General features: G+C 35.3%; 1 protein-coding gene across 1 annotated transcript in view; it reads right to left on the bottom strand.

Moving 5' to 3' along the window:
* Nucleotides 1-1,543: 1,543 nt before the first annotated feature.
* The window catches only part of RNF138 (ring finger protein 138), a 42,622-nt gene continuing 16,245 nt past the window's right edge, over nt 1,544-27,920 (bottom strand). The window contains exons 2-7 of the mRNA XM_032603339.1: nt 25,751-25,916; nt 23,665-23,780; nt 11,591-11,647; nt 10,643-10,754; nt 5,496-5,603; nt 1,544-3,886 (exon numbers count right to left, since the gene is read on the bottom strand). Of these exons, the coding sequence (XP_032459230.1) occupies nt 3,818-3,886; nt 5,496-5,603; nt 10,643-10,754; nt 11,591-11,647; nt 23,665-23,780; nt 25,751-25,916 (628 nt within the window). The 3' untranslated portion in view covers nt 1,544-3,817. The remainder of the gene's footprint in view (nt 3,887-5,495; nt 5,604-10,642; nt 10,755-11,590; nt 11,648-23,664; nt 23,781-25,750; nt 25,917-27,920) is intronic.

The raw sequence follows: 27,920 nt of genomic DNA on the forward strand, positions 1-27,920 counted from the left end.
GAGGGAAAGACCAGTTTTCAGGTTTTATCTAGACATGGAACCACTAGGTGTCAACACGCATGGAGAAAGAACCATTTGCAATACACTTAACTTCCACATACAGATATTTAAAAGTAGCTTTAGAAGCTACTTTTTAGCTTTTCTGTTCTGGACAGAAAAGACAATTTACAAAACTGACCTAGATATTTCAAAACAATACTGAGCAAAAGTAGCCAGATATAATTTTTACTGAGTGCTTCCATTTGTAAGAGTATAAAAACAGACAAAACAATCTGTGGTATTAGAAGTTGGTGGTGGGACTTCCCTGGTGGTCAGTGGTTAAGACTTTATGCTTCCAATGCAGGGGGCACAGGTTCAATCCCTGGTGGGGGAACTAAGATCCCACATGCTGCGCAGCATGGCCAGAAAAAAAAAAAAAAAAAAGTTGGTAGTAGTGGCAAGTAGGAACAAGGGGACTTACGGGATTCTAGCAACTTTTCTTGATCTGTGCTCTGATTATTGTTCACAATTTCAGTGTCATGTACCGTTATTTTGCCCATTTAGACAGACATGCCATTTCCTCCCTCACATCTTGTGTATTTTCTTCCTCTCCATAACCTCCTTAGAATGGCTATAATTCATTAATGTCTCTCCTCCGTATTCACTCCCCTGCCTGTTCATCTTACATTCTGCAATGGTATATCCTTCACCAATCTATTAAGAATTCTTATTACACAGGAAATTGCATGGTATAGTGTAATGCAAGTTTGTCAGTCAAGTACCTAATAAAATACACACATTTATCTTCCTCATTTCGGGGTGAGAGTGCAGTCACTCCCATTTCTCAGCCTCAGGATTGGACAATCGCTGTTGGGGCGATGCAGGCTGTAACACACATTTTCAGGTCTCTGTATCTTCTTTTAATCTCTTGATATAATTCATTTCCATTCCCCATCTTTTTTCAGAACTGTACTGCCTAATTAGAAAATTATATTCCATATTAAGTGGTAATGTGGAATGAGTACTTTATTCATATTTCTATTAGTTTTACAGTACATGTATTCTGGGCCACACCTTTTCTACAAACATCACAACCTCCATAGAGGGTTTATTCTTTGAGTAGCAGCCCTAAAGGGTTCCTATAAAGTTATGATTCACTGAAGATTGTAATTAATACTTGCTAAACATGCAACAAGTATGTGACATGGTATTTGGCAATATATTCTTAGAACCCTGATACCTTATTTAAGGGTAACTTTTCCATTTAAAAATGTCTGTTAACCAGTTAACTAGCTTTCTGTCTGGTTGCTAGCATGGTCTGAAAATCCTGCTGTGTGAACACTTGATAAAATAGCTTTATAAGTTGATTAACATTTGAAAATAAAGATAAAATAGGTTTGTAAAGTTAAACCCAACATATAGTATCAGCATGTGGTAACTTTCTCCTATCCACTTTTTTAAGTGCAAAATAATGGGTCATCTCCTACATGTCTTCCAGGGTGAGTTATGAGAGTTAAATGTTATCATGTTTGCCTCTAGACAAAAATTTAATTAGACACACAAGTAGGAGAAAACCACGTTTAATTGAAAAATAAAGCAATACATCTCAAATAAGACTGTTTAACAACATAAACTGTAATTTGTTGAGGCCTGTAAGTGGTATTCTGAAATTTAGGTAGAGTATCAATACAGTTTCCTCCCTTATCCTGACTCAGCTATATGCACATTAAAAACAAGGACTGTCTCATGAATTTAAACTGTGTATCTGTAAAGCCAATCCCTACTCCTAATCCACTGACAAAAGGATGGGAGGTTTTAAACAAACATTTCCATACTGAGGAGCTCCCAGATAAAAGCAAATAAAGTCAATATTTTCCTTACGAAAAAAACTTATGTGAAAGACACACCAGACTATAAATGATATTTAACTAACCCACAAACTTCAAAACACAATTTCATCAAGATGATCTCTACAATTTTCCTTTAAAGAAGTTCTCAAATCTCAGAATGGTTTAACTTGACATACTGGAAGTACTAAATTTTGAAAGAAAGTACTAAAGTTATTGCTTAAACTGGAAAAACCCATGGTCAAAAGTCTTTTTAAAAAAGAGTTTGTTAAACAGCTATTCTTACAATTACACTCATGTAACCGCAGAGAAATGTTCAAGCACATAGTAAACATCACTCTTTAGAATGACACAACCAAGGCATATGTTAACATGTATGGCTTTTTTGGTGATTGTTATTATTACCCATAAATTACTGTTTGACTGAAAAAGGTTTTTACAAAACTCCACTTCCAAAATTAACATTTTTATTAAATCAAGTTAAAAAAATGTTCACTGTAGAAAAGTCAACAAGGATTTTAACAAAATCAAAATATACCTTTTTATACAATATACGTATATATTAGCAGCAAACTACTTCTGAGACTTTCTTTTATGTTCTTTTGAGTTATTTATTTTAAAGAAAGCATCAACAATGTATTAGTATGGAATGTCAGCTAATCCACTCTTCATCTTTTATTCTGTGATTTGGGCCCTCTAGTACAAGTTATTTTATGATTCTCATTAATGAATACTAAGAACAAACCCAGTTTTTGACTAAAATGTAGGGAAACAGAGTGGCTGGTAGAATCCACCTCACTACTATAGTCCCACATTACCTTAAGATAACAAATGAGCACCATATAAACAGGTAATTGTGTAGGTGTGTAAACTCATTTTTAAGGTGTAATAGTAGCCAAGTAGATAACTTACCATTTGACTGTTACTTTAAAAATTTGGTGACATACAAAATTTTAATCAAATCAGATAAATACTTTGATCCCATATTGCTTGTGCATTTTAAAAATCTTAATAGAAATTCTGTATATAACCTGACAAACTGTATGCATATATGTGTATATACACATACAAAAGTGTATGTATATATGCATATACATCTTTAGATTTGAACAAATTTCTAAACTGAGATGAAGTCAAACCTCTCATTTAAATATATATATAGAATGTAATATCACCAACTGAAAGTTTCTAATAAAAGTTTCATCTTAGCTAATCAGCAATTCTGCTATTGAAAATTCTGAGGCCAAAGAGCTGTAATTCAGCTTACTGTACTTTAGGCTTACAAATTAGTCAACCAAACAAACAAGATATGAAATTACCAACTGCCCACCAAAGAAATAAATTTTTCTCTTGATATTTCCTTCTAACAGCAAAAAGGAAATATCTATACAATGAGCTTTCACTTTTTAAAGAGTCAAAATTAGTAAAGAAATCTCACTAGTCTTCAAAAATACTAAACGTTATATAAATACAATTTTCTTATAATAGTTGAATTCCTCTGCTAGAATCTGTATTTAAAAAAGTTTCCTTTGGATTGTTTCATTTAGCACTTCAAGTCTCCATTCTGCAACTCAAATAACTGGCTCAGATTTGTTAGGTTTATATCAATCTCATCTTTCACAATATGGTACTCTGTTACCTGTGTACAATAATGTCAATGGGAGGAACTGCACCAAATTTCAAAAGCAAGGAAAAATTAAATATGTAATATAAAAAGATAAGTACAACAGGGATTCCCTTTTCACCATTACATTAATGAAATATAATCCTTTTAATGCTTTTAAAGATAATGTCCTAACTTTTATCTTTTAACTTATCAAGAGAATGAAGTTTTTAGATGGCCCACCTTTATTTTTCAATTAAAAACTAAATCAATAGACTGAATTACTTTTATTAATATGCACATCAAGTTATTGAAACGGTGACTTCGTGTAGTTTTCTCCTTAAAGATGGCACTTGCAGGTACAAAGATGCAGAGATGTCTACAGCCTTCAGATGTTTACCTGAAAAGATTCTTCAACAGCAGTTTGATATTGGGTTTCCTCATCTAGCTGAAGATTCTAAAAACAGTAACATTAACATGTCAATAGGAGAAACATACTCAATACTTAGTCCAATACATTACACATCTTGATACACATACATACTTGAAACAGTTTATGTTACACCATATACTTCTTTAAAATATAAGCACTAAATACCTAAACTTTTAATTTAAAAAATTCAGTTATAATTATTTAGGAATAATTGATAAATAACAGATGATCAGCAGACAATGAAATTTGAGAATTACAGTGTTTTATGATAAGTTATTAATTGAAAGTAGTATAGTTAAGGGTAACCCACAATCATAAATTTTCTGTCATCTCTAGAAGAGAATGCCAATGTTGGAAGGTATATTCATTTTAAAGAAAATAAGCACTTATTACATTAAGATAGTTGAATTAACATCATCTTAATCATAACATAAAGGTAAAAACTACAGTTCACTCAATCTGATTATACTACTACTCCTTAACTTGAAAAATTCTATTTCCTTTCAATTATGGTCCATGGATTTGCTTTAAAATAGGCTTCCATTCGACAATCTCAAATCATTAAAATTACATGTTCTTCTGTGGCAAGGTAAAACAGTCTGACAATTAGATCAAAAGCAGTTCACAAAATAAATTTTTGTTTTTCCAAACACATAGCTCTCCAGATGCAGTAACCTTTCTTACACTGAGAATTTAAGAATAACCCATAATTACTTCATAAAACTACTAAAATTATCAGAGTACACTTGAATTTTACATATATTTGAAATATTATTACATACATATTTTTATACAGTATGACTAAAAAATGCAAATTACACAAAATAAAAAATATATATATCAAGAATGACATAATTTCAACACTGGAAGGCAGAAGAAATGGAAATTCTGTTCATGCCATTCTCAGAATTGCACGTCTGTGCTTATTACATAAACTGGAAAACAAGTATGAACCATTCTTTGTCAGGCTGAATCTTGAATGAGATAAGGTTTTAATTCATTGAAGATGAATAAAATGCAATTTCACAATTAATAAAATGAAAGTCATCTAATTTTTTTTTGTAACTATCAAGACACATTTGGGAAGTAGAAATTAACCTCATGCTTTGCTCTGGGGATCCATTTTTATATTATATAACTTCCCTCATGCACTCTGTTAAAGCAGTGAACTAAGGCCAGAATCTGCCATTCAACCTGGCTTTACATAAATAAGCTCCCTCATTTTTAAAAAGAATGTGTCTCACGTGCAGATAAAAGAAATCTATTATGAGTTTAACAAGCTACTTACACTACATGAGAAATACATCCTCCATCTGTCATACCAATTTTACTTTTCTAGCAAGTATAATTTTCCTTAAATCTAGACAGTTTTCATATATATCATCATTTTGTTAATCTGGGGGTTTGCTCTTCCTCTATTAATTATCTCTCTAATATAGAAGGTGGACAGTAAATTCAACTTTCACCACTTCTACAAACCAAAATTCACCTATATTACCATAAAAACAACAGAACTTGCTCTATAACCATCCAGTATGATATATCTTGCCTCAAAACTCAAGTCTAGATTGAAGAAGTTAATTTAACTTCAATGTTTAAATGGTATTTTCTTAATCTTGAAAAACTCACTTACCACAAATTCTCCATAATCAAACTGATGTCTTTGATTTAGATGACTAACGAAATTTCTAGTAATCTGGCTAGGATCTCCCCAAGGAAGAGACACACAAATAGGACATGTCTATAAGAAACACAGTATTTCAAATTAAAAAAAATGAAAATAACCAAACATCATTATTGAAAGTATTAAAACATGTTACAAAAAAATCTACATGAAAAGCATTTCTAAGGGCCAAATTTCATAACTAGATTATTTCTAGACCAAATTACCTCAGATAAATTACACTAATCCAACACAACACAATAAAAAGAGAGATCTAACATATTCTATTACTTAAATCTGATTATTCTGTTTTAACAGAAACACCATATCCAGCCTTAACCAATTGTAATAATAATTACCAGTAACCAGTATGTAATCTCATTAGAGCCACACAATAACTGTGACATAATTATTATTAGTTTAATTTCATTTATAAGATGAAAGCAAAGGAAGCCTTAAATTGTATCCTTAAGGTTTCAAATGAAGTAAGTACATCTTAAAAAGTGAATGGATTACAAACTGAAATGAAACAAAACAGAACTTTAGTAACTGGACTATAGCCAAAGTTTGTGCTATGTTGAATATAAGCAGAAACAAAAATTCACTAATGCAATATAAAACAAATGAAATCTCTTAAATATGAGATTTTCCCCAAGAGATGTCTTTGGCACTGTATCTGTTTACTTAACAGTAACAGACCCTCTTCTAATGAGCAAAGTAGGGGGGGTATCTCCCTTAGAACTACCCGAGACTTTAAGGGCATACTGGGGCATACTCTTCCACAACTTTTTGTAAAACTGCTAAGATGTATCCACAATCCTTATTTTATCTTTTGATACATTTTCCTTCTAATTTCTGAAGAAAATATTTACATATCAAAATGGGAAGTATCTCTTCCAGCTCAGTTTCTCCTGTTTGACATACAGTTGAAATTGAAACTCATGCTCCAAATGTGGAGTTGTAGAACCACTAACACAATGTTGGAATCCTGCACTCTGCTCTATTCTCCTTCACTCATCAAAAAAGGTCTCACCACTCTCATACACACCCTCAAAATGGCATTGGCATCAAAAAGATATGTATGCATCACATGGAGGCTAAACAATACACTACTTAATAACAAAGTGATCACTGAAGAAATCAAAGAGGAAATAAAAAAATACCTAGAAACAAATGACAATGGAGACATGACGACCCAAAACATATGGGAGGCAGCAAAAGCAGTTCTAAGAGGGAAGTTTATAGCAAGACAAACATGAAACATCTCGAATAAACAACCTAACCTTGTACCTAAAGCAATTAGAGAAAGGAGAACAAAAAAACCCCCAAAGCTAGCAGAAGGAAAGAAATCATAAAAATCAGATCAGAAATAAATGAAAAAGAAATGAAGGAAACGATAGCAAAGATCAATAAAACTAAAAGCTGGTTCTTTGAGAAGATAAAGAAAATTGATAAACCATTAGCCAGACTCATCAAGAAAAAAAGGGAGAAGACTCAAATCAATAGAATTAGAAATGAAAAAGGAGAAGTAACAACTGACACTGCAAAAATACAAAAGATCATGAGAGATTACTATGAGCAACTCTATGCCAATAAAATGGACAACCTGCAAGAAATGGACAAATTCTTAGAAATGCACAACCTGCCAAGACTGAATCAGGAAGAAATAGAAAATATGAACAGACCAATCACAAGCACTGAAATTGAAACTGTGATTAAAAATTTTCCAACAAACAAAAGCCCAGGACCAGATGGCTTCACAGGCAAATTCTATCAAACATTTAGAGAAGAGCTAACACCTATCCTACTCAAACTCTTCCAAAATATAGCAGAGGGAGGAACACTCTCAAACTCATTCTACGAGGCCACCATCACCTTGATACCAAAACCAGACAAGGATGTCACAAAGAAAGAAAACTACAGGCCAGTATCACTGATGAACATAGATGCAAAAATCCTCAACAAAATACTAGCAAACAGAATCCAACAGCACGTTAAAAGGATCATACACCATGATCAAGTGGGGTTACCCCAGGAATGCAAGGATTCTTCAATATATGCAAATCAATCAACGTGATACACCATATTAACAAATTGAAGGAGAAAAACCATATGATCATCTCAGTCGATGCAGAGAAAGCTTTCGACAAAATTCAACACCCATTTATGATAAAAACCCTGCAGAAAGTAGGCAGAGGGAACTTTCCCCAACATAATAAAGGCCATATATGACAAACCCACAGCCAACATCGTCCTCAATGGTGAAAAACTGAATGCATTTCCACTAAGATCAGGAACAAGACAAGGTTGCCCACTCTCACCACTCTTATTCAACATAGTTTTGGAAGTTTTAGCCACAGCAATCAGAGAAGAAAAGGAAATAAAAGGAATCCAAATCGGAAAAGAAGAAATAAAGCTGTCACTGTTTGCAGATGACATGATACTATACATAGAGAATCCTAAAGATGCTACCAGAAAACTACTAGAGCTAATCAATGAATTTGGTAAAGTAGCAGGATACAAAATTAATGCACAGAAATCTCTTGCATTCCTATACACTAATGATGAAAAATCTGAAAGTGAAATCAAGAAAACACTCCCATTTACCATTGCAACAAAAAGAATAAAATATCTAGGAATAAATCTACCTAAGGAGACAAAAGATCTGTATGCAGAAAATTATAAGACACTGATGAAAGAAATTAAACATGATACAAATAGATGGAGAGATATACCATGTTCCTGGATTGGAAGAATCAACATTGTGAAAATGATTCTACTACCCAAAGCAATCTACAGATTCAATGCAATCCCTATCAAACTACCACTGGCATATTTCACAGAACTAGAACAAAAAATTCCACAATTTGTATGGAAACACAAAGGACCCCGAATAGCCAAAGCAATCTTGAGAACGAAAAACAGAGGTGGAGGAATCAGGCTCCCTGATTTCAGACTATACTACAAAGCTACAGTAATCAAGACAGTATGGTACTGGCACAAAAACAGAAAGATAGATCAATGGAACAGGACAGAAAGCCCAGAGATAAACCCACACACATATGGTCACCTTATCTTTGATAAAGGAGGCAGGAATGTACAGTGGAGAAAAGACAGCCTCTTCAGTAAGTGGTGCTGGGAAAACTGGACAGGTACATGTAAAAGTATGAGATGAGATCACTCCCTAACACCATACTCAAAAATAAACTCAAAATGGATTAAAGACTTAAATTTAAGGCCAGAAACTATCAAACTCTTAGAGGAAAACATAGGCAGGACACTCTATGACATAAATCACAGCAAGATCCTTTTTGACCCACCTCCTAGAGAAATGGAAATAAAAACAAAAATAAACAAATGGGACCTAATGAAGCTTTTGCACAGCAAACAAAACCATAAACAAGACCAAAAGACAACCCTCAGAATGGGAGAAAATATTTGCAAATGAAGCAACTGACAAAGGATTAATCTCCAAAAATTATAAGCAGCTCATGCAGCTCAATAACAAAAAAACAACCCAATCCAAAAATGGGCAAAAGACCTAAATAGACATTTCTCCAAAGAAGATTTACAGACTGTCAACAAACACATGAAAGAATGCTCAACATCATTAATCATTAGAGAAATGCAAATCAAAACTACAATGAGATATCATCTCACACCGGTCAGAATGGACATCATCAAAAAATCTAGAAACAATAGGGCTTCCCTGGTGGCGCAGTGGTTGGGAGTCCGCCTGCCGATGCAGGGGACGTGGGTTCGTGCCCCGGTCCGGGAAGATCCCACGTGCCGCGGAGCGGCTGGGCCCGTGAGCCATGGCCGCTGGGCCTGCGCGTCCGGAGCCTGTGCTCTGCAGCGGGAGAGGCCACAACAGTGAGAGGCCCGCGTACCGCAAAAAAAAAAAAAAAAAAAAAAAAAAATCTAGAAACAATAAATGCTGGAGAGGGTGTGGAGAAAAGGGAACCCTCTTGCACTGCTGGTGGGAATGTGAATTGGTACAACCACTGTGGAGAACAGTATGGAGGTTCCTTAAAAAACTACAAATAGAACTACCATATGACCCAGCAATCCCACTACTGGGCATATACCCTGAGAAAACCATAATTCAAGAAGAGTTATGTACCAAAATGTTCATTGCAGCTCTATTTACAATAGCCCGGAGATGGAAACAACCTAAGTGTCCATCATCGGATGAATGGATAAAGAAGATGTGGCACATATATACAATGGAATACTACTCAGCCATAAAAAGAAACGAAATTGAGCTATTTGTAATGAGGTGGATAGACCTAGAGTCTGTCACACAGAGTGAAGTAAGTCAGAAAGAGAAAGACAAATACCGTATGCTAACACATATATATGGAATTTAAGAAAAAAAAATGTCATGAAGAACCTAGGGGTAAGACAGGAATAAAGACACAGACCTACTAGAGAATGGACTTGAGGATATGGGGAGGGGGAAGGGTAAGCTGTGACAAAGCGAGAGAGAGGCATGGACATATATACACTACCAATCGTAAAATAGATAGCTAGTGGGAAGCAGCCGCATAGCACAGGGAGATCAGCTCGGTGCTTTGTGACCGCCTGGAGGGGAGGGATAGGGAGGGTGGGAGGGAGGGAGACACAAGAGGAAAGAGATATGGGAAAATATGTATATGTATAACTGATTCAGTTTGTTATAAAGCAGAAGTTAACACACCACTGTAAAGCAATTATACTCCAATAAAGATGTAAAAAAAAAAGATATGTATGCATCAGAAAGAATGATTCTTTTCCTTTCTTGCTTTATGCACTCATATACTACATTCTGCAAGGATACAATTTACAATGCTACTGCTTGGTAATGAGTCCTCAGTTCACCTTTCCTTATTTCACTCTTTTCCAGGCTATTTTTGTACTTTACCCTCACAATTAAGCATACATCTTTTTATAAGTTAGTTACTGGGATTTTAAATATCTCATTTTGCTTCACAGTCATCAATCCTTTGTTGACAAAATATACCTTACTGACAATGCCCCGCAAAATTTAAAGTAACCACTTTCCCTTGTACAAATGAAGTGAAATAAATGGGACAGCATACCTTAAACAGAAGACTGTCTTAAACATACATACTTACCACAGGAACTATCTGAAATAGGTGATTACTATTACAGTGATCCAGTAAACGCTGTCTGGTAAAATTTGATTCTTGACACAAGGGACACTTAAAGGTGGGATGCCCAGAAGAACTATAAAACAATTTTAAATGCAGCATACTGAATTTGAAATCATAACGTAAAAATGATGAGCTCCTATTTTTTGACCAATTATTATTTCTTTAAAAGTTATAATTATAGACTAATCAAAGATTGTTTCACTTTTAAAAAACTATGTTTTCAATAAATAATCTACAATAGATATTCCTAAACAATCTCAGTTTACAGTACACTTAGTGTCTAGGAAATTTTTTCATGGTGCCTCTACAAGAGGCCTAAACAAAACTAATAACAAACCTAGCTGTCTCATTTATTAAAGTAGTTAGATTCAAACAACTTAATTTAGTCATTCCTGTAACTAATAGATGTCACTGTATGTCCCCTGAAAATTCTAAATATCCCATGGTGTCCCAGTATGGAAACACCATATCTAGGAAATTAAAACTTTTAAAAGACTTACATCCATATGGTGTATCTTTAATTTATCCTAGTTCTAAGACTCTAACATACAAAATTCATAGGAAAAGAGAAAAACAAAAGCATCAGCCATGAGAATGATCAACATTTCAAAATATTCTGAGGATCAGGCATCACTGGGTTTTAATATCTCAATTTCAGCAAGGGACAGTTCAGTATTGACAACTCTGCCTAAATTATGCATGGAAGAAATCTGACCACAGTGAAAGAGGAGAGCTACACGCTTCTAATTTAATGTGACCTGTAAAAGCAACTGCATCATTTATTTCTAAACTGCTAACTTATGCATATGTCTGATGATTTAACTGAATTTAAATTTTTTTAATTTAAAAATCCATTATTACAAAGTGATAGGTATTATTTACTAAAATAATAGAAATTCAAAAGCTTACCTTGTATTCTCTTGATACGTTTCTGTGTTATCAGATGTGGATGTTTCACTCCTATTACTTAAGAGGCATGGGGAGGAGGGGGAGAAGTTAATACTTCAAGTAATAAAGCACAACACAGATTCATTAACTGCTAATGAAGACAACCAGTCTGAATTTGTTTGAAAAGCCTGAACTTCAAATAGTTCTGAACTATGATATAATTATGGCATTAATTACTTTTCAAATAAATTCTGATAAGAAGACTGCTTATGAGGTCCTTTAAAAATTAATTTAGGCATAGTTACAAAAGTATAGAGAATATAGTATTTTGCAGAATTGTCTTAAATCCATAGCATGAACATTTCCCCAGGTCCTTTAGACTTTCAAATTAAGAGACACCCCTACCTCTACCTGGACTAGTTAGTTTTTGAATGCTGGGGTAGAATCAAGAATTTGTGAACTTCTTGACTTGTAACTAGGATATAGTTTAAGGCTGTAGCATCCAAAATGATGCTACAACTCCTAAATGGAGTAGGTTAAGAAAAAATATTTGAATGTTCATTATGTTTATATTTTCCAAAAAGGAACTAGGCTTTCCAACATTTAATATACAGAATAACTTGATGTCCTCACTGGGACCCCATGCCAGAGTCATGTGTCTTATGCAGTATCAGAGAAATCCTGAGAGAAAAGTGGGCATTCCATATGAGGATTGTCAGTCATGCATTACAGAATTTCATCAACGTAGTCAATTTTATAAAAACAAGGCCTTTCAATAGCAGAAACATTAAAATAAAAATGAGATAGGTAGTGGACAAAAAAACTGTTGTGAAACTTAGAAAACTGACTTTTCATTTTTCTTTTACAAAAGGACAAGCAATACTGTATCATCTACCTAACAGATGTTCTCCAATGACAGTCATTTCCCTTCTGTGAAAATACTGTTGTGTCTCCACACACATTCTCTGCAAGAAAGCTTCCCTGCCCAAATAGGAGACTATTAAACCACTATTTTGCATCTTTTTAGCAGTTATTAATCTGTCTCTGCAGATTCTAACAATGTGGAGACTAAAAACTGCTTTTCAAAATAAATTCAAACTACGGAGAGTGCATGTGTTAAAGGGATGTTATGACTTTACCAAAAACAGTATGTCACCTATTTTTTTAAAATCTCATAACTATACATTTAAACTTGGTAACAGATTTTTCTAAACTGTTTTTAAATCTTCCAAATAAAGATAATCATTGGGTTTTGAACATGCCCTAATAAAATATAAAAACTTCCGATTCCTTTGTAAGAACAACTATAACATAATCAGAGACTATGGAAAATTTCAACAAAAGCCCTTTTAATATTTACCAAATGGGACTGAAAAATATAGGAGTCTCAACCTATGACATACTCTTCCATTTGGATCTGTATTGTGTGTTGTAGGTATCTTTTCAGCCATGATAGTCATCAAGACCAAGTATCAAAGTAAAGTGAATTTAATCGAAATCTTTAAATTACTGTCACTGTATTAAACCAAGATTTTAAGAAATTTTAGAAGTCATAGTCAACCATATTGTTTTCAATAAAAACAGTAATAAAACTTTAAGAATGAAAATATTTTATACCATTAAATAAAGCAAACTTATTTTTAAAGTAACTTTTTCATCTTTATCTCACTTAAATTTTGCATGTGTTATGCATAAAGTATCAGTACTATAAAACACACGCATAGTTTTAAAATAAACACACACATACTCAGAGTACATGCTCAATTTTTTTCACTGGTGGGGTATGCAATCACAAAACTCCTGATTTAAAGCATTTTAATATCAAAGTTAATGCCCTTTTTAAATGTTTTCTCCTTTCCACCTACTTTTACAATTCTCTATTTTCCATTATTATTGTTATCATTATTCTAGTCCTTCCTGATCATCCTGTATCATGCCCAGGGCTATTACTGGGAGCCTACTCATTTATTCTAGAAATGTATGAATGAGTTCAACAATAGAAAATCTATTACTGACAACCATACTATCAATTTAAAAAACATATGATCATTTATTTCATCTGATGTAGAAATCATTCACTAAAATTCAACCTCCAGAATGGAAACAAAAACAAAAAAACCTCTGATCACCCACAATGCTTTTAAAAGTACAAATCCCTAAACTCTAGATAGCAGAGTATCTGGGAATGAAGTCAGATGTATACATTTTTTTAACTGCATACAAGATTCTGATTTGAGTAAGAACCATTCAACGGAGAAATCTTAAATTCAGGATGATAGCATCATAGAACAGATAAAGAATATGTTAAAAAACTGTAGTGAACACCATCCATAATAATAAAATTTTAGATGCATTCCCACTAAAATCAAGGAAAAACAGGTGCCTTCTATTTAATACTGGATAGAGGCCCTAGTTGATGCAATAAATCAAGTACAAAATGAAGCAGTAAGAGACAAAATTGCATTGACAAACCAAATAATTTTCTACGTAATAAATCCAAAAGAATCTACAGGTAAATTATTTAGAACTATTAGAACTAATAAATCAGCAAAGCTGCTAAATCAAAGATTAACATAAAAATCCTTAATATTCCTACTCACTAGTAATAACCACTTAGATTATAAAACAGGAAAATAGATCCATTTGTACAGCAACAAAAACTGTAAGGTTTTAGGGGCTTCCCTGGTGGCACAGTGGTTGAGAGTCTGCCTGCCGATGCTGGGGACACGGGTTCGTGCCCCGGTCCGGGAAGATCCCACATGCCGCGGAGCAGCTGGGCCCGGGAGCCATGGCCGCTGGGCCTGCACGTCCGGAGCCTGTGCTCCGCAACGGGAGAGGCCACAACAGTGTGAGGCCCACGTACCGAAAAAAAAAAAAAACTGTAAGGTTTTACTAGGAAAAGATATACTAGAACATATTTATGTGTGCTCTAAATGGACTTCTTTTACTGCATTTTTTTTTTAAATGGAAGAGATAAACAGGTGGGAAACTGGGTGGGAAAAATGAGTATCATATGATGTCAATTCTCTCCAAATTAATCTATTATTTCAATAAATTCAACCTTTATAATGCTTCCGATCAAAATCTCTACAGGAATTTTTAGAAAACTCAAGTCTGATCCTAAAATTCATATGGAATAGCAAAGGACCAAGAATAACAGAAACAATTTTCTAGGTAAAACAAAAGGGAGAACTTTCCCTACATGATCTTAAGACCTATTGTTAAAGCCACAGTAATTAAGATAGCATGGTATTAGAGGAATAAACAAAGCAACAGAACAGAATAGAGATGTGTAGGACCAAAATGGCATTATAAATCAGTGGGGAAAGAATGGACTCCTCAATGAATGGTACTGGGACAAATGGTTATCACCTGGGGAAAATTTTTCCTACCTCATGTTATACATCCAAAATAAATGTGAAAAGCACAGCTTTAAAATGTTAAAGAAGAAAATATCTTCTATAACTTTATGATGTGGGAAAGGATTTCTCAAGCATGACACAAAAAGCAAAAAACATAAAGAAAATAAATATAATATATATAAAAGTATAAATATAATACTTATGTATGTCAAAAGACACAATAAGACTAGCCAAAGACTGATCAAAAATATTTGCAAGCCATAACAGACAAGTGGGACTGCATTAAACTAAAAAGCTTCTGCACAGCAAAGGAAACAACAGAGTGAAAGGCAACATATGTAATGGGAGAAAGTATCTCGAAACCACGTATCTGACAGAGGGTTAATCCCCAAAATACATAAGGAACTCCTACAACTCAACAACAAAGAAACTAATGACCCAATTACAGAATGGGCTAAAAATACGAATAGATATTTCTCCAAAGATGACATACAAATGGCCAACACGTATATGAAAAGATTCTCAATGCCACTAATCATAAGGGAAATACAAATCAAAACCACAATGAAATATCACCTCATAGCTGTTATGATAGCTATTATCAAAAAGACAACAAGTGTTGGTGAGGATGTGGAGAAACTGGAACCTTTGTACACTGTTGGTGAGAATGCAAAATGGTGCAGCTGCTATGGAAAACAGTTACAGTGAAGTTCCTCAAAAAAATAAAAAGAACTACCATATGATCCAGCAATCCCACTTCAGGGTATTTATCAAAAAGAACTGGAATCAGAATCTTGAAGAAACAGCACTCCCAAGTTCACTGCAGTGCTATTCACAATAGCCAAGATATAGACACAATCTTGTGAATGGATAAAGAAAAAAAGATATGAATGGATAAAGAAAATGCGGCATATACATGCAACGGAATATTATTCAATTTTAAAAGAAAAGAAAGTCCTGCAACTGTGACAACATAAATAAACCTTGAGACCATTATGCTAAGTTAAACAAGCCAGTCACAGGACAAATACTGCATGATTCCACTTATATGAGGTATCTAAAATACTCAAACTCAAAGAAGCCAAGAATAGAATGGTGGCTAACAGGAGCTACAGGACGGGGATATGAGAGTTTCTAATCAACATGTACAAATTTCAGTTATGCAAGGTAAGTTCTAGAGATCTGCTGTACAACACTGTGCCTATACTGTATATAACAATACTATACTGTATACTTAAAAATCTGTTAAGAGAGTAGACCTCATGTAAAATATTCTTATCATAATAAAAAAAGGGGTGAGAAAAAAACCCAAAAAAACCTATGCATGACTATGCCATTTTATGCTAAATTAAATTGTGGTATTACCTAAGGCAGTTTTCAAAATACTAGAGTACCTCATTTCCAGTCTTTAAAATGTGAAGAAAAATCTCCAGTTCTATGCTTACACGTTTCAGAAAACAGCAAAAAAAAAATTTTTAATTATTTGGAAAAAATGTAAATATATTTGTATTGCATGTAATAAAGAATTATTATCCAGAATATATCATGAATGCCTATAAATAAGGAAAAGGAAATTTTATCTCATACTTGTACCAGATTCCTTAATAGTTACTTAGCTACTGAAAATGTTCAACACCTTGGAGAGAAATCTGTTATAAACATAAAATTGTTTGCAAATTTCATTCTTTCAGTCTTTGTGAAGTGTTGTATTTGGACTAAACTGTTATAGGTTTACTGACATCCAGTTATTAATGTTTACAAAGAGTTAAGATTAGTTGGAAAAACCTGCAAACAGACCAAATAAATCCAAGGAAGATAAAATAGAAATGTGTGCTGGCATCTAATGATTACATGCATCCTCCCTCTCTCCTTTCTAGTAGCTAAAGAAAACAGAAAGATACAGTCCTACATGTTAAAAACAGAATTTTATGTTATGAACTAGAAATGGCGTTAGTAAAATAACTAGCACTGCTACATAATTATAAGAAACTACCCCATACGAATGCAATAATTTTGTTAAACATTCACCAACATTTATTACTTTATGGTAAATAGTTTTACCCTGACTGATCTGGCTGAAACGTGTGTTGGTTTATTTTGGATGACTCGACTGGAAGTTATACTGCTTACACAGATGGAAAGGCAGATTATGTCTGTTTTATCCATCCCTGCATATTCAATAACATGTAGTGTGCCCAGTAGTTCAGAAGGTACAATAAATGTATGCTGAATTGATTAAATGATCTAAGGGTTTATTTTGAATATTTTTTAAACTATGTTAGTTTCTTCTTTTGAGGACCTATGGGCAAAGCACTTCAGTATAATCTCTTTTATTATCAGGAAAAGCTGTCTTTCTCATTAAGAACTATTTGGTTTACAATATCATAGACTTATTTTTTTATGAAACCTTTATTTTTTTATTTATTTTTTATACAGCAGTTCTTATTAGTCATCCATTTTATACACATCAGTGTACACATGTCAATCCCAATCGCCCAATTCATCACACCCCCACCCCCACCCCCCTGCCGCTTTCAGCCCTTGGTGTCGATACATTTGTTCTCTATATCTGTGTCTCAATTTCTGTGATATCAGTGATGTCGGTCTGTAATTTTCTTTGTAGTATCTTTGTCTGGTTTTGGTATCAGGGTGATGGTGGTCTCATACAATGAGTTTGGGAGTGTTCCTTCCTCTGTAATTTTTTGGAAGAGCTTGAGAAGGATGCGTGTTAGCTCTTCTCTAAATGTTTGATAGAATTCACCTGTGAAGCCATCTGGTCCTGGCCTTTTGTTTGTTGGAAGATTTTTAATCACAGTTTCAATTTCGTTACTTGTGATTGGTCTATTCATATTTTCTATTTCATCCTGGTTCAGTCTTGTAAGGTTATACCTCTCAAAGAATTTGTCCATTTCTTCCAGGTTGTCCATTTTATTGGCATAGAGTTGCTTGTAGTAGTCTCTTAGGATGCATTGCATTTCTGTCGTGTCTGTTGTAACTTCTCCTTTTTCATTTCTAATTTTATTGAGTCCTCTCCCTCTTTTTCTTGATGAGTCTGGCTAATGCTTATCAATTTTGTTTATCTTCTCAAAGAACCAGCTTTTAGCTTTATTGATCTTTGCTACTGTTTTGTTTCTATTTCATTCATTTCTGATCTGATCTTTATGGTTTCTTTCCTTCTGCTAACTTTGGGTTTTGGTTGTTCTTCTTTCTCTAGTTCCTTTAGGTGTAAGGTTAGATTATTTATTTGAGATTTTTCTTGTTTCTTGAGGTAGGCTTGTATAGCTATAAACTTCCCTCTTAGAACTGCATTTGCTGCATCCCATAGGTTTTGGATCGTCGTCTTTTCACTGTCATTTGTCTCTAGGTATTTTTTGATTTCCTCTTTCATTTCTTTAGTGATCTCTTGGTTATTTAGTAACGTATCGTTTAGCCTCCATGTGTTTGTGTTTTTTACGTTTTTTTCCCTGTAATTGATTTCTAATCTCATGGCGTTGTTGTCGGAAAAGATGTTTGATATGATTTCAATCTTCTTAAATTTACTGAGGCTTAAATTTACTGACCCAAGATGTGATCTATCCTGCAGAATGTTCCGTGAGCACTTGAGAAGTGTAATCTGCTATTTTTGGATGGAATGTCCTATAAATATCAATTAAATATATCTGGTCGATTGTGTCCTTTAAAGCTTGTGTTTCCTTATTAATTTTCTCTTTGGATGATCTGTCCATTGGTGTAAGTGAGGTGTTAAAGTCCCCCACTATTATTGTCTTACTGTCGATTTCCTCTTTTAGAGCTGTTAGCAGTTCCCTTATGTATCAAGGTGCTCCTATGTTGGGTGCATATATAATCGTTATACCTTCTTCTTGGATTGATCCCTTGATCATTATGTAGTGTCCTTCCTTGTCTCTTGTAACATTCTTTATTTTAGTCTATTTTAGCTTATATGAGTATTGCTACTCCAGCTTTCTTTTGATTTCCCTTTGCATGGAATATCTTTTTCCATCCCCTCACTCTCAGTCTGTATGTGTCCCTAGGTCTGAAGTGGGTCTCTTGAAGACAGCATATACATGGGTCTTGTTTTTGTATCCATTCAGCAAGCCTGTGTCTTTTGGTTGGAGCATTTAATCCATTCACGTTTAAGGTAATTATTGATATGTATGTTCCTATTACCATTTTTCTTAATTGCTTTGGGTTCGTTTTTGTAGGTCCTTTTCTTCTCTTGTGTTTCCCACTTAGAGAAGTTCCTTTAGCACTTGTTGTAGAGCTGGTTTGGTTGTGCTGAATTCTCTTAGCTTTTGCTTGTCTGTAGAGCTTTTGATTTCTCCATCGAATCTGAATGAGATCCTTGCTGGGTAGAGTAATCTTGGTTGTAGGTTCTTCCCTTTCATTACTTTAAGTATATCATGCCACTCCCTTCTGGCTTGTACAGTTTTTGCTGAGAAATCAGCTGTCAACCTTATGGGAGTTCCCTTGTATGTTATTTGTCATTTTTCCCTTACTGCTTTCAATAATTTTTCTTTGCCTTTAATTTTTGCCAATTTGATTACTATGTGTCTTGGCGTGTTTCTCCTTGGGTTTATCCTGTATGGGACTCTCTGCGCGTCCTGGTCTTGGGTGGCTATTTCCTTTCCCATGTTAGGGAAGTTTTTGACTATAATCTCTTCAAATATTTTCTCAGGTCCTTTCTCTCTCTCTTCTCCTTCTGGGACCCCTATAATGTGAATGTTGTTGCGTATAATGTTGTCCCAGAGGTCTCAGGATGTCTTCATTTCTTTTCATTCTTTTTTCTTTATTCTGTTCTGCAGCAGTGAATTCCACCATTCTGTCCTCCAGGTCACTTATCTGTTCTTCTGCCTCAGTTATTCTGCTGTTGATTCCTTCTAGTGTATTTTTCATTTCAGTTATTGTACTGTTCATCTCTGTTTGTTCTTTAGTTCTTCTAGATCTTTGTTAAACATTTCTTTCATCTTCTCGATCTTTGCCTCCATTGTTTATCCGAGGTCCTGGATCATCTTCACTATCATTATTCTGAATTCTTTTTCTGGAAGGTTGCCTATCTCCACTTCATTTAGTTGTTTTTCTGGGGCTTTACCTTGTTCCTTCATCTGGTACATAGCCCTCTGCCTTTGCATCTTGTCTATCTTTCTGTGAATGTCTCCAATATCATAGACTCTATTAATAACATAGTGGATGTTTTCCTCTTTGTACTACTTGGAAGCTGTGAAGCACAGTGTACAGAGTATTACAATATGTTTGGCTAATAACTGAAATCCTATGTGCTGGGTATATTTTTTGCCCCTCTAGATCTTCTCTCCTCCATTTTTCACCATGCTCTTTGTACTGAGAAACTAACCTGCATTAACAGGTTCCCTTCTCTGCTTCCCAAATGGGTTCAGCCCAGCAGGAGATTTGGAGGAAGAACAAGAGGAAGGTTAGGATACCTATTTTCCAGACTCCTTCCCAGCAAAACTGCCTTGACTGGTTGCATCCCTCTCCAACTGCCCTCTCCACATAGCTTTCTTTCTCCAATTCTGGTGTCTACTTTCTCCCCTCCCCTGCTTTCAGTAGACCCAGAGTACATAACTATTCCTTGTGACTTCCTATACCCTGCTTACATAGTACACCCAATACTCTACTCCTTACAAATAGTCCCTTCACACACAAAAATAAAAAATTAAAGAATAGTCCTTCACTAAATTCCCCTCAAATTATCTAATTTGAGTATAATTATCTGTTTCCTCCCAGGACCCTGACTATACATTCTGGCTTCTTATATTTCCTACCATTTTTTAAAAAATCTTTTCCTTCCTTCAACAATTTCCTTACTAGAAATTCATATACAAACTGAATTTTTCCATTGCAACTAGAATTTTGCATAGGATATAAACATGAATAAGACTAGGAAGCCCATCTACTAGATAAAAAAAAACAGACAAGTAAACAGGAAAAACTTCAGAGTATCTAACACTCGGTCTAAGTCTTCAAAGAGAAGAAAAAGTCCACTGGCTAGCAAAGTGTGGGTTAGAATGGTGGGGAAAGTATGGAGGTGAGGGAGTGATGGTGATGATGATGATAATTAAAAACTAACATTTAGGAAATTCCGTGGCGGTCCAGCGGTTAGGACTCTGTGCTTTCACTGCCGAGGGCATGGGTTCAGTCCCTGGTCAGGAAACTAAGATTCCGCAAGATGCGCTGCACAGCCAGAAAAAAAAAAAAAAAACCAACAAAGCAAACAAGAAATCCCCAAACATTCACCAAGTAAGGTGCTATTCGATATGTTTTACTTCTATTAACCTACTTATTGACTCCCACCAATGAGGTGTTGAATAGTATCACCATTACCTTTTTAAACAGATGAGAAAACTGAGGTACAGTTTCTTGCCAAAGTCATACAATTAGTAAATGACAGAGCCTCGTACGCAGCAGTCTGGTTCCAAGCCTTCATGTTTAATGACTAAGTTATATTGCTTCTCAAGGATGGCCAGGATACAGTGGGAATAATTCAACATGGCTAAGGCATATTATGCAATATGGGTAGCCAAGAAAGACAAAGGCTAAACGGAAAGTTAAGTGCCAGATCAGAAAGGGCTTTAGAATAGGGATTTTGTCTTATTAAGCTAGTTGTTGAATTAGATCATGGAACCCCTTGAGAATCTTGACATTCTCTCTCCAGAAAAATGCACACATAGTACACACAAAAAATTGGCAGTTTAAGCAGTTCACAGAGCCCTGACTGGCCCATGGAACCCAGGAGAAGAAACACAGCTATGGGGCCACAGGAAGTCACTGACAAGGTACAGAAGTGTAGGTACAAGGACAAGGAGAAAGAGGTCAGAGTTGCACTTCTGAAATATCACTTTGGCAATCGTATACAGGACAGATTAAAGGAGGACCACCAACTAAAAGAATACTACAACAGTTCAAGTGAGAGATGATGGGGACTTGAGCTATGGAAGTGACAACAGGGGCAGAAGAAAAGCACAGATGAGGAATACTGCTATTAGAAATCAATAGTACCTATGACCAATTAGATCTGGGGGGTAAGAGGGAAGAAGCCATGTCTCATGAGAAGAAAACTGAGTCATTTAACAAGCAGTGACTGTGCAAATCATATATACTAGGAACTTTGCTAAGAACTAGAGACACATTGTTGAACAAGACAAACACCATCCCTGCACTTAAGAATAATCTACTGGGTTAATAACAAATTGTTGAGTAATTTCAATACAGCAGAAGTACAGAAATAAAAAAACCAAAAAGGATGAACCGAAGGGGATTTTTTTAAAAATCACAAAATAAGAGTGACCAATTTCATCCAATGACACTGAGTCAAATAAAACGAGAACCTAAAAGAGCAGGAAATAAGAAAATTACTAAAGACCTTTACCTGAACAGTTTCAACTAAGGAGTTGAGAAGAAGCCTTACTACAGTATAAGTGCTTCTAAGAGTGGTTAAATTACTGAAAATTAGCAACATGTGAAATGAAATGCTACTAAAATAAAATCTTAAAGACTCTGCTTAACATATCGCCTCCTGGGAGCCTTTCTATAATGCTGCCAATACTGCCTTTCTTTACAGAATGGTGTGTGCTTGCTACTGAGCTTTTAAAAATTAAGCACTTCATTGTTTAGAGATACATGCGTGGGTGGTAATACTATAAAGAAAAGCAAAAGAATGAACAACCCAAAAAAGAGGATAGTGGTTACCTCTGGGAGTATGGGGTTCAAATTGGCATGGGCTCACAAGGAGATTCTAAGGTCTAGAGCTTCCCTAGTGGCACAGTGGTTGAGAATCCGCCTGACAATGCAGGGGACATGGGTTCGATCCCTGGTCTGGGAAGATTCCATAGGCCACAGAGCAACCAAGTCCATGCACCACAACTACTGAGCCTGTGCTCTAGAGCCTGTGAGCCACAACTACTGAGCCTGCGTGCCGCAACTACTGAAGCCCACGCGCCTAGAGCCCGTGCTCCACAACGAAAGAAGCCACCACAATGAGAAGCCTACGCACTGCAACAAACAGCAGCCCCCACTCACAGCAACTAGAGAAAGCCCGCGTGCAGCAACGAACACAGCCAAAAATAAATAAATTAAATAAACTTATTTAAAAAAAAATAAGGTCCTGAAAAATGTTATAATTTTTGACCCGGCTTAGGTATTTGTTTTGTCACTATTTTTTAAACCACACATGTGCATTCTGGCCATTCTTATTCATAAAATACATTTCATAAAAATGTTTAATGTACATAAACCTGAGACAATAAGATATAAATCAAGCCAAAACCTAGCTTTAAAAGAATTGAGACTAAAATAGAACTACAAATTTAATCGTACCAAATCTCACTTTTACATGACATTTTATCAAAATAAAAAATTCAAACAATTCTATTCTTAGAGAGTAAAAGGATTCTAGTTTGCAAATACATTACTGAAAGGGATTTTCTCTAGCTTTCAAGTAATTTCAGTTGCAAAAGAAAACATTCAATTCACAGATCTACTTTTTATTCAGACATGTAAAGTTTCTTAGAATGATTTTTACATAACATAAGCTTAAGTCTAGCATAAAGTCAATCTCCCAGATGTCATTTTACATGCATCAAACAAACTTATGAGGACAAAGGCAATTTACTTTAAAACCACAAACACCCACACATACACAAAAACACTTTATACAGTCTCTGCAAAATTTCCATTTTAACTATAAAAATAAAAACTATAAGAATAAATATTGCTTACCTGTTCCCTACTGAATCTTGAGAGATCTGAAAGTTTGGAATGACAGAAGAAACACCATATTCATCTTGGTACTTCTTACAAGATTTGTAATGATGTCTCATGCGATAGAATTTAATCTGTAAATTATTGATTAAATGTAATGTGACTTTCAAAAGAACAAATATAACGTGATTCCATTTATATGAGGTAGAACAGAATTCAGAGATAAAGTAGAATACAGGTTAGTAGAGGGGTCGGGGTGGGGGTGGGGGAACGGCAAGTTACAATTTAACAGGTACAGAGCTTCTGTTTGGGATGATGAAAAAATTCTGGAAATAGATAGTGGTGATTGCTATACAATGTTATGAATGTACTTAATACCACTGTATTGTACACATAAAAATGGTACGTTTTCTACCTTACCATTCTTGATACTGCACTCTAATTGTTCATTTGATGCCTCATACAGATTGTGTGTATGTATATACATATCATGTTTTCTTACCAAATGGACATTTATTGTATAAAAAAAGTTTACCACAATCTTTCACTTATAAAAAAAAATAAAATAAAACTAAAAAAACGGTACGGGGCTTCCCTGGTGGCGCAGTGGTTGAGAGTCCGCCTGCTGATGCAGAGGACACGGGTTCGTGCCCCGGTCCGGGAAGATCCCACATGCTGCGGAGCGGCTGGGCCCGTGAGCCATGGCCGCTGAGCCTGCGTGTCCGGAGCCTGTGCTCCGCAACGGGAGAGGCCACAACAGTGAGAGGCCCGTGTACCGCAAAAAAAAAAAAAAAAAGGTACGTTTTACATTATATATTTTACCATAATCAAACATTTAAAAAATGTTTAATGTAATGTGACTTTTAATATAAAAAGGAGCTCATAAGACTTGAGATATTGCCAACAAGAAGGAAAAAAACAAGGCAGAAATAGATAACAAAATATTCCATTTAAACAAGAGGTCTTTGTTTTTTTTTTAAGTAAATGATTTAATTCTTAAGTAGGAGCTGAAAATAAGCAGTAAGTTTCTCTCCATTAGATTCAGAGACAATGGAGATGAGTCCAACTGTCTGTAAACTCACCATAAAAATTAACAAATAATTTTACACCTGAAAAAAAATACCACTAATAGACAAAAAATAATATTAAAAGTATTAAGAGGTTGCCTCATAGCACTGGACATCTTTTTATTTCTTTAACTACTGCAACCTGGCAGAGTTAGAAAGTGCTTTAAAAAACTAAGTTCCCAAGTTAACACTTGGAACATTTTTCAGTTTCTCTCTGAGTAGAGCCAGAAATCTCTCAAGTGTATTTTCCAGCTTCACTTCATTGCCCTGTCAGTTAACACCTCCCTCAAAGACATGGAAAAGCAGATATGTCTTGTGTGAATGCATGAAACAGCAACTGGTTTTTTTGCTCACTGACTTTATTAGCTGTTTGAAAAAGTGGTTGTGATAAATCCATAATAAACGAATATACTAAAAGCCTAACCACCTCTCACCATTTCAATCCCTCTCCAAACGGTAGAAAAAAATCCAGACTGGAGAATTAATGCCAGTTATTCGCCAATACCTGATGTTTTACACCTGTTCCTTAAAAGGCAAAGTCTTCTGCCAAGTATTTTGTGATTTCTTAGATAAACACATAAACATCCAAGTACAGTGGGCAGCTAGAGAGTTCCCCCTTGACTACATAAATCCATTTGGCCCATTTCTACCTGCAAAATTGCAATAATGATACTACCACCAGAAAAACTATTCAAGGGCTGAATCTGTACCAGAATGAGGCTTCAATGAGTTAAATGCCAGTCTGTTCATTCAGTTCATTTAGCAGGTAATCAACGAGTGTTTATTTTGAAAAAATAAAATTACTAAAAATTACGGCTAAAAATTACGGCAAATTCAGAGACCGTATCTATCTTTCGGTCTCCGTTCTCAGTAAGTTTATAATCTAGTAAGATCTACACCCAAAGCTTTTCTGGCCTTTTCTACCCAATTCTCAACCTAAATAATTTCTCTTCAAAACAGTACCCACCAAGACAAGTCAAACAGAAATTTCAGAGTAGAAACTTGACTTTCAAAGAACTATGTCACATTTACTCTACCTGTTTTGCACAGCATCTGCAGCTACCAGAAAACCTCCTCATGATATTTTCAAGGTCTAAGGCCCGTTCAGGACATGCTCTTTCTCTTCTAGTCACATTTCCACGACACAGGGGACAATGTATTCCGCTTTCTCTCATTGCAGTCAGGAAACATTTTCTACAGAAACTAAACCAAACATTTGTGACAGGTTAACTACAGAAAAAAGTACTCTTTCCATTTCGATAATTAAACACAGCAGTTATGGGTATGTAATCATGCTAGGCTATTTGTATGTACATAAATCTAGAATTTTTTAAAACTGTATATGAATTTCTCAGTGTAAGACTAATGTCTGGACTAGATGGGAATACTAAAGAAACTACTTTTAACATAATACAGGAAAAATAAATATTATATAACATTATCAGGGGAAGCATGGTACAAAGGAAAACTGCATCTTATCCTGTGTTGTTTAGCAGCTGTGTGATTTTCAGGCAACACACTTAACCACAATGGATCTCCATTTCCTCCCCTTACAAAATGAGAGAATGGGCCACACATCAGCTTTGTCTCAAACTGATGTACTTCAAGATGTTGTTCTACAAGATATGAATAGGTCCCCTACAGAAACCGATTTCGGAAATTCAAGGATTATTCAAAGTTAGTAAGGTTTCTCTGCTAAGGAAACCAAGTGTTGCCCAAACTTCTGTGGTCAGGATATATGAAAATTCCCACAACAGTGTGCAATGGAACATAATTTGAGAAATACTTAAGAATCCTGGGCTTCCCTGGTGGCGCAGTGGTTGAGAGTCCGCCTGCCAATGCAGGGGACACGGGTTCGTGCCCCGGTCCGGGAAGATGCCACGGAGCAGCTGGGCCCATAAGCCATGGCTGCTGAGCCTGCGCATCCGGAGCCTGTGCTCCGCAACGGGAGAGGCCACAACAGTGAGAGGCCCGCGTACCGCAAAAAAAAAAAAAAAAAAAAAAATCACAGCCATCTGTACCTGGGCTCTAGAATAATTATACATTTAATTCAACCCCCTATAAATACAAATATACTAATCTTCCACATCTATACTAACAAAAAAGTTGCAAGGTTATAGTGTGATAACAGATCACACTGAGTTTACTAACCATGCGCTGAGCAAGTCACTCTTCTTTAAAATCAGTTTCCTCACACATACAGTAAGCATCTACACTTGATAGGGTTGTTCACAGGATTAAGATAGGTAATGTAATAAAATGCTCAAGACAGTTATTTTTGAGTCAGCAAAGTGCTTGATAAATAGTAGCTAATATCACTAAGGTAGCATTAGAAGTGATCACCAATACCTTAAAACATGGAAAATATTCATCATAACCAGGAGTCAAAGAAATGCAAAGTAAACAAGACAAAAATACATTTTTCAGTTGTCAAAACACTAGTTTAAAAAAATAATATCTAGTGTTAAAGGAGACATAAAGAAATGAGTGCTCCACAATTCTTTTTTTTTTTTTTTAATTTATTTATTTATTTTGGGCAGTGCTGGGTCTTCATTTCTGTGCGAGGGCCTTCTCCAGTTGTGGCAAGCGGGGGCCACTCTTCATCGCGGTGCATGGGCCTCTCACTATAGCAGCCTCTCTTGTTGTGGAGCACAGGCTCCAGATGCGCAGGCTCAGTAGTTGTGGTCCACGGGCCCCGCCACTCTGTGGCATGTGGGCTCCTCCCAGACCAGGGCTCGAACCCGCGTTCCCTGCATTAGCAGGCAGACTCTCAACCACTGCACCACCAGGGAAGCCCCGTGCTCTACATTTCTGAATAGCAATTTGTCAATACTTAACAAAATCCTTAGTGAGGGTGTCCCAAAACTCTGAATGCCATTTTGATCTTTAATAACTTCACAAGTATAAATACCACAAAGTTACAAAGACCATCATTTTTAAGTTTAATTGTTTAAATTAAAAACTGAAATTCTGTTTATATGTTTTGTAAATTTTGTGTAATACATTTTTAATTTAAATTCTTTGTTTCACTCAGTGTTTGCATTCTTTAATCAGGGGGACTGTAAAAAGGAAAAAAAGAAGAAAGGAGAGTCAGACAACAAAACCCACAAGACTAACTGGAACAATAGTCTAGATCATGATACGGTCTACATTAAGGCAGGAGTAGGAAGGAGGGACAGAGGGTCTCTATTTTAGAGACATAGTTCT

The sequence above is a fragment of the Phocoena sinus genome, chromosome 14 (assembly GCF_008692025.1).
Source record: "Phocoena sinus isolate mPhoSin1 chromosome 14, mPhoSin1.pri, whole genome shotgun sequence".
Lineage (NCBI taxonomy): Eukaryota > Metazoa > Chordata > Mammalia > Artiodactyla > Phocoenidae > Phocoena > Phocoena sinus.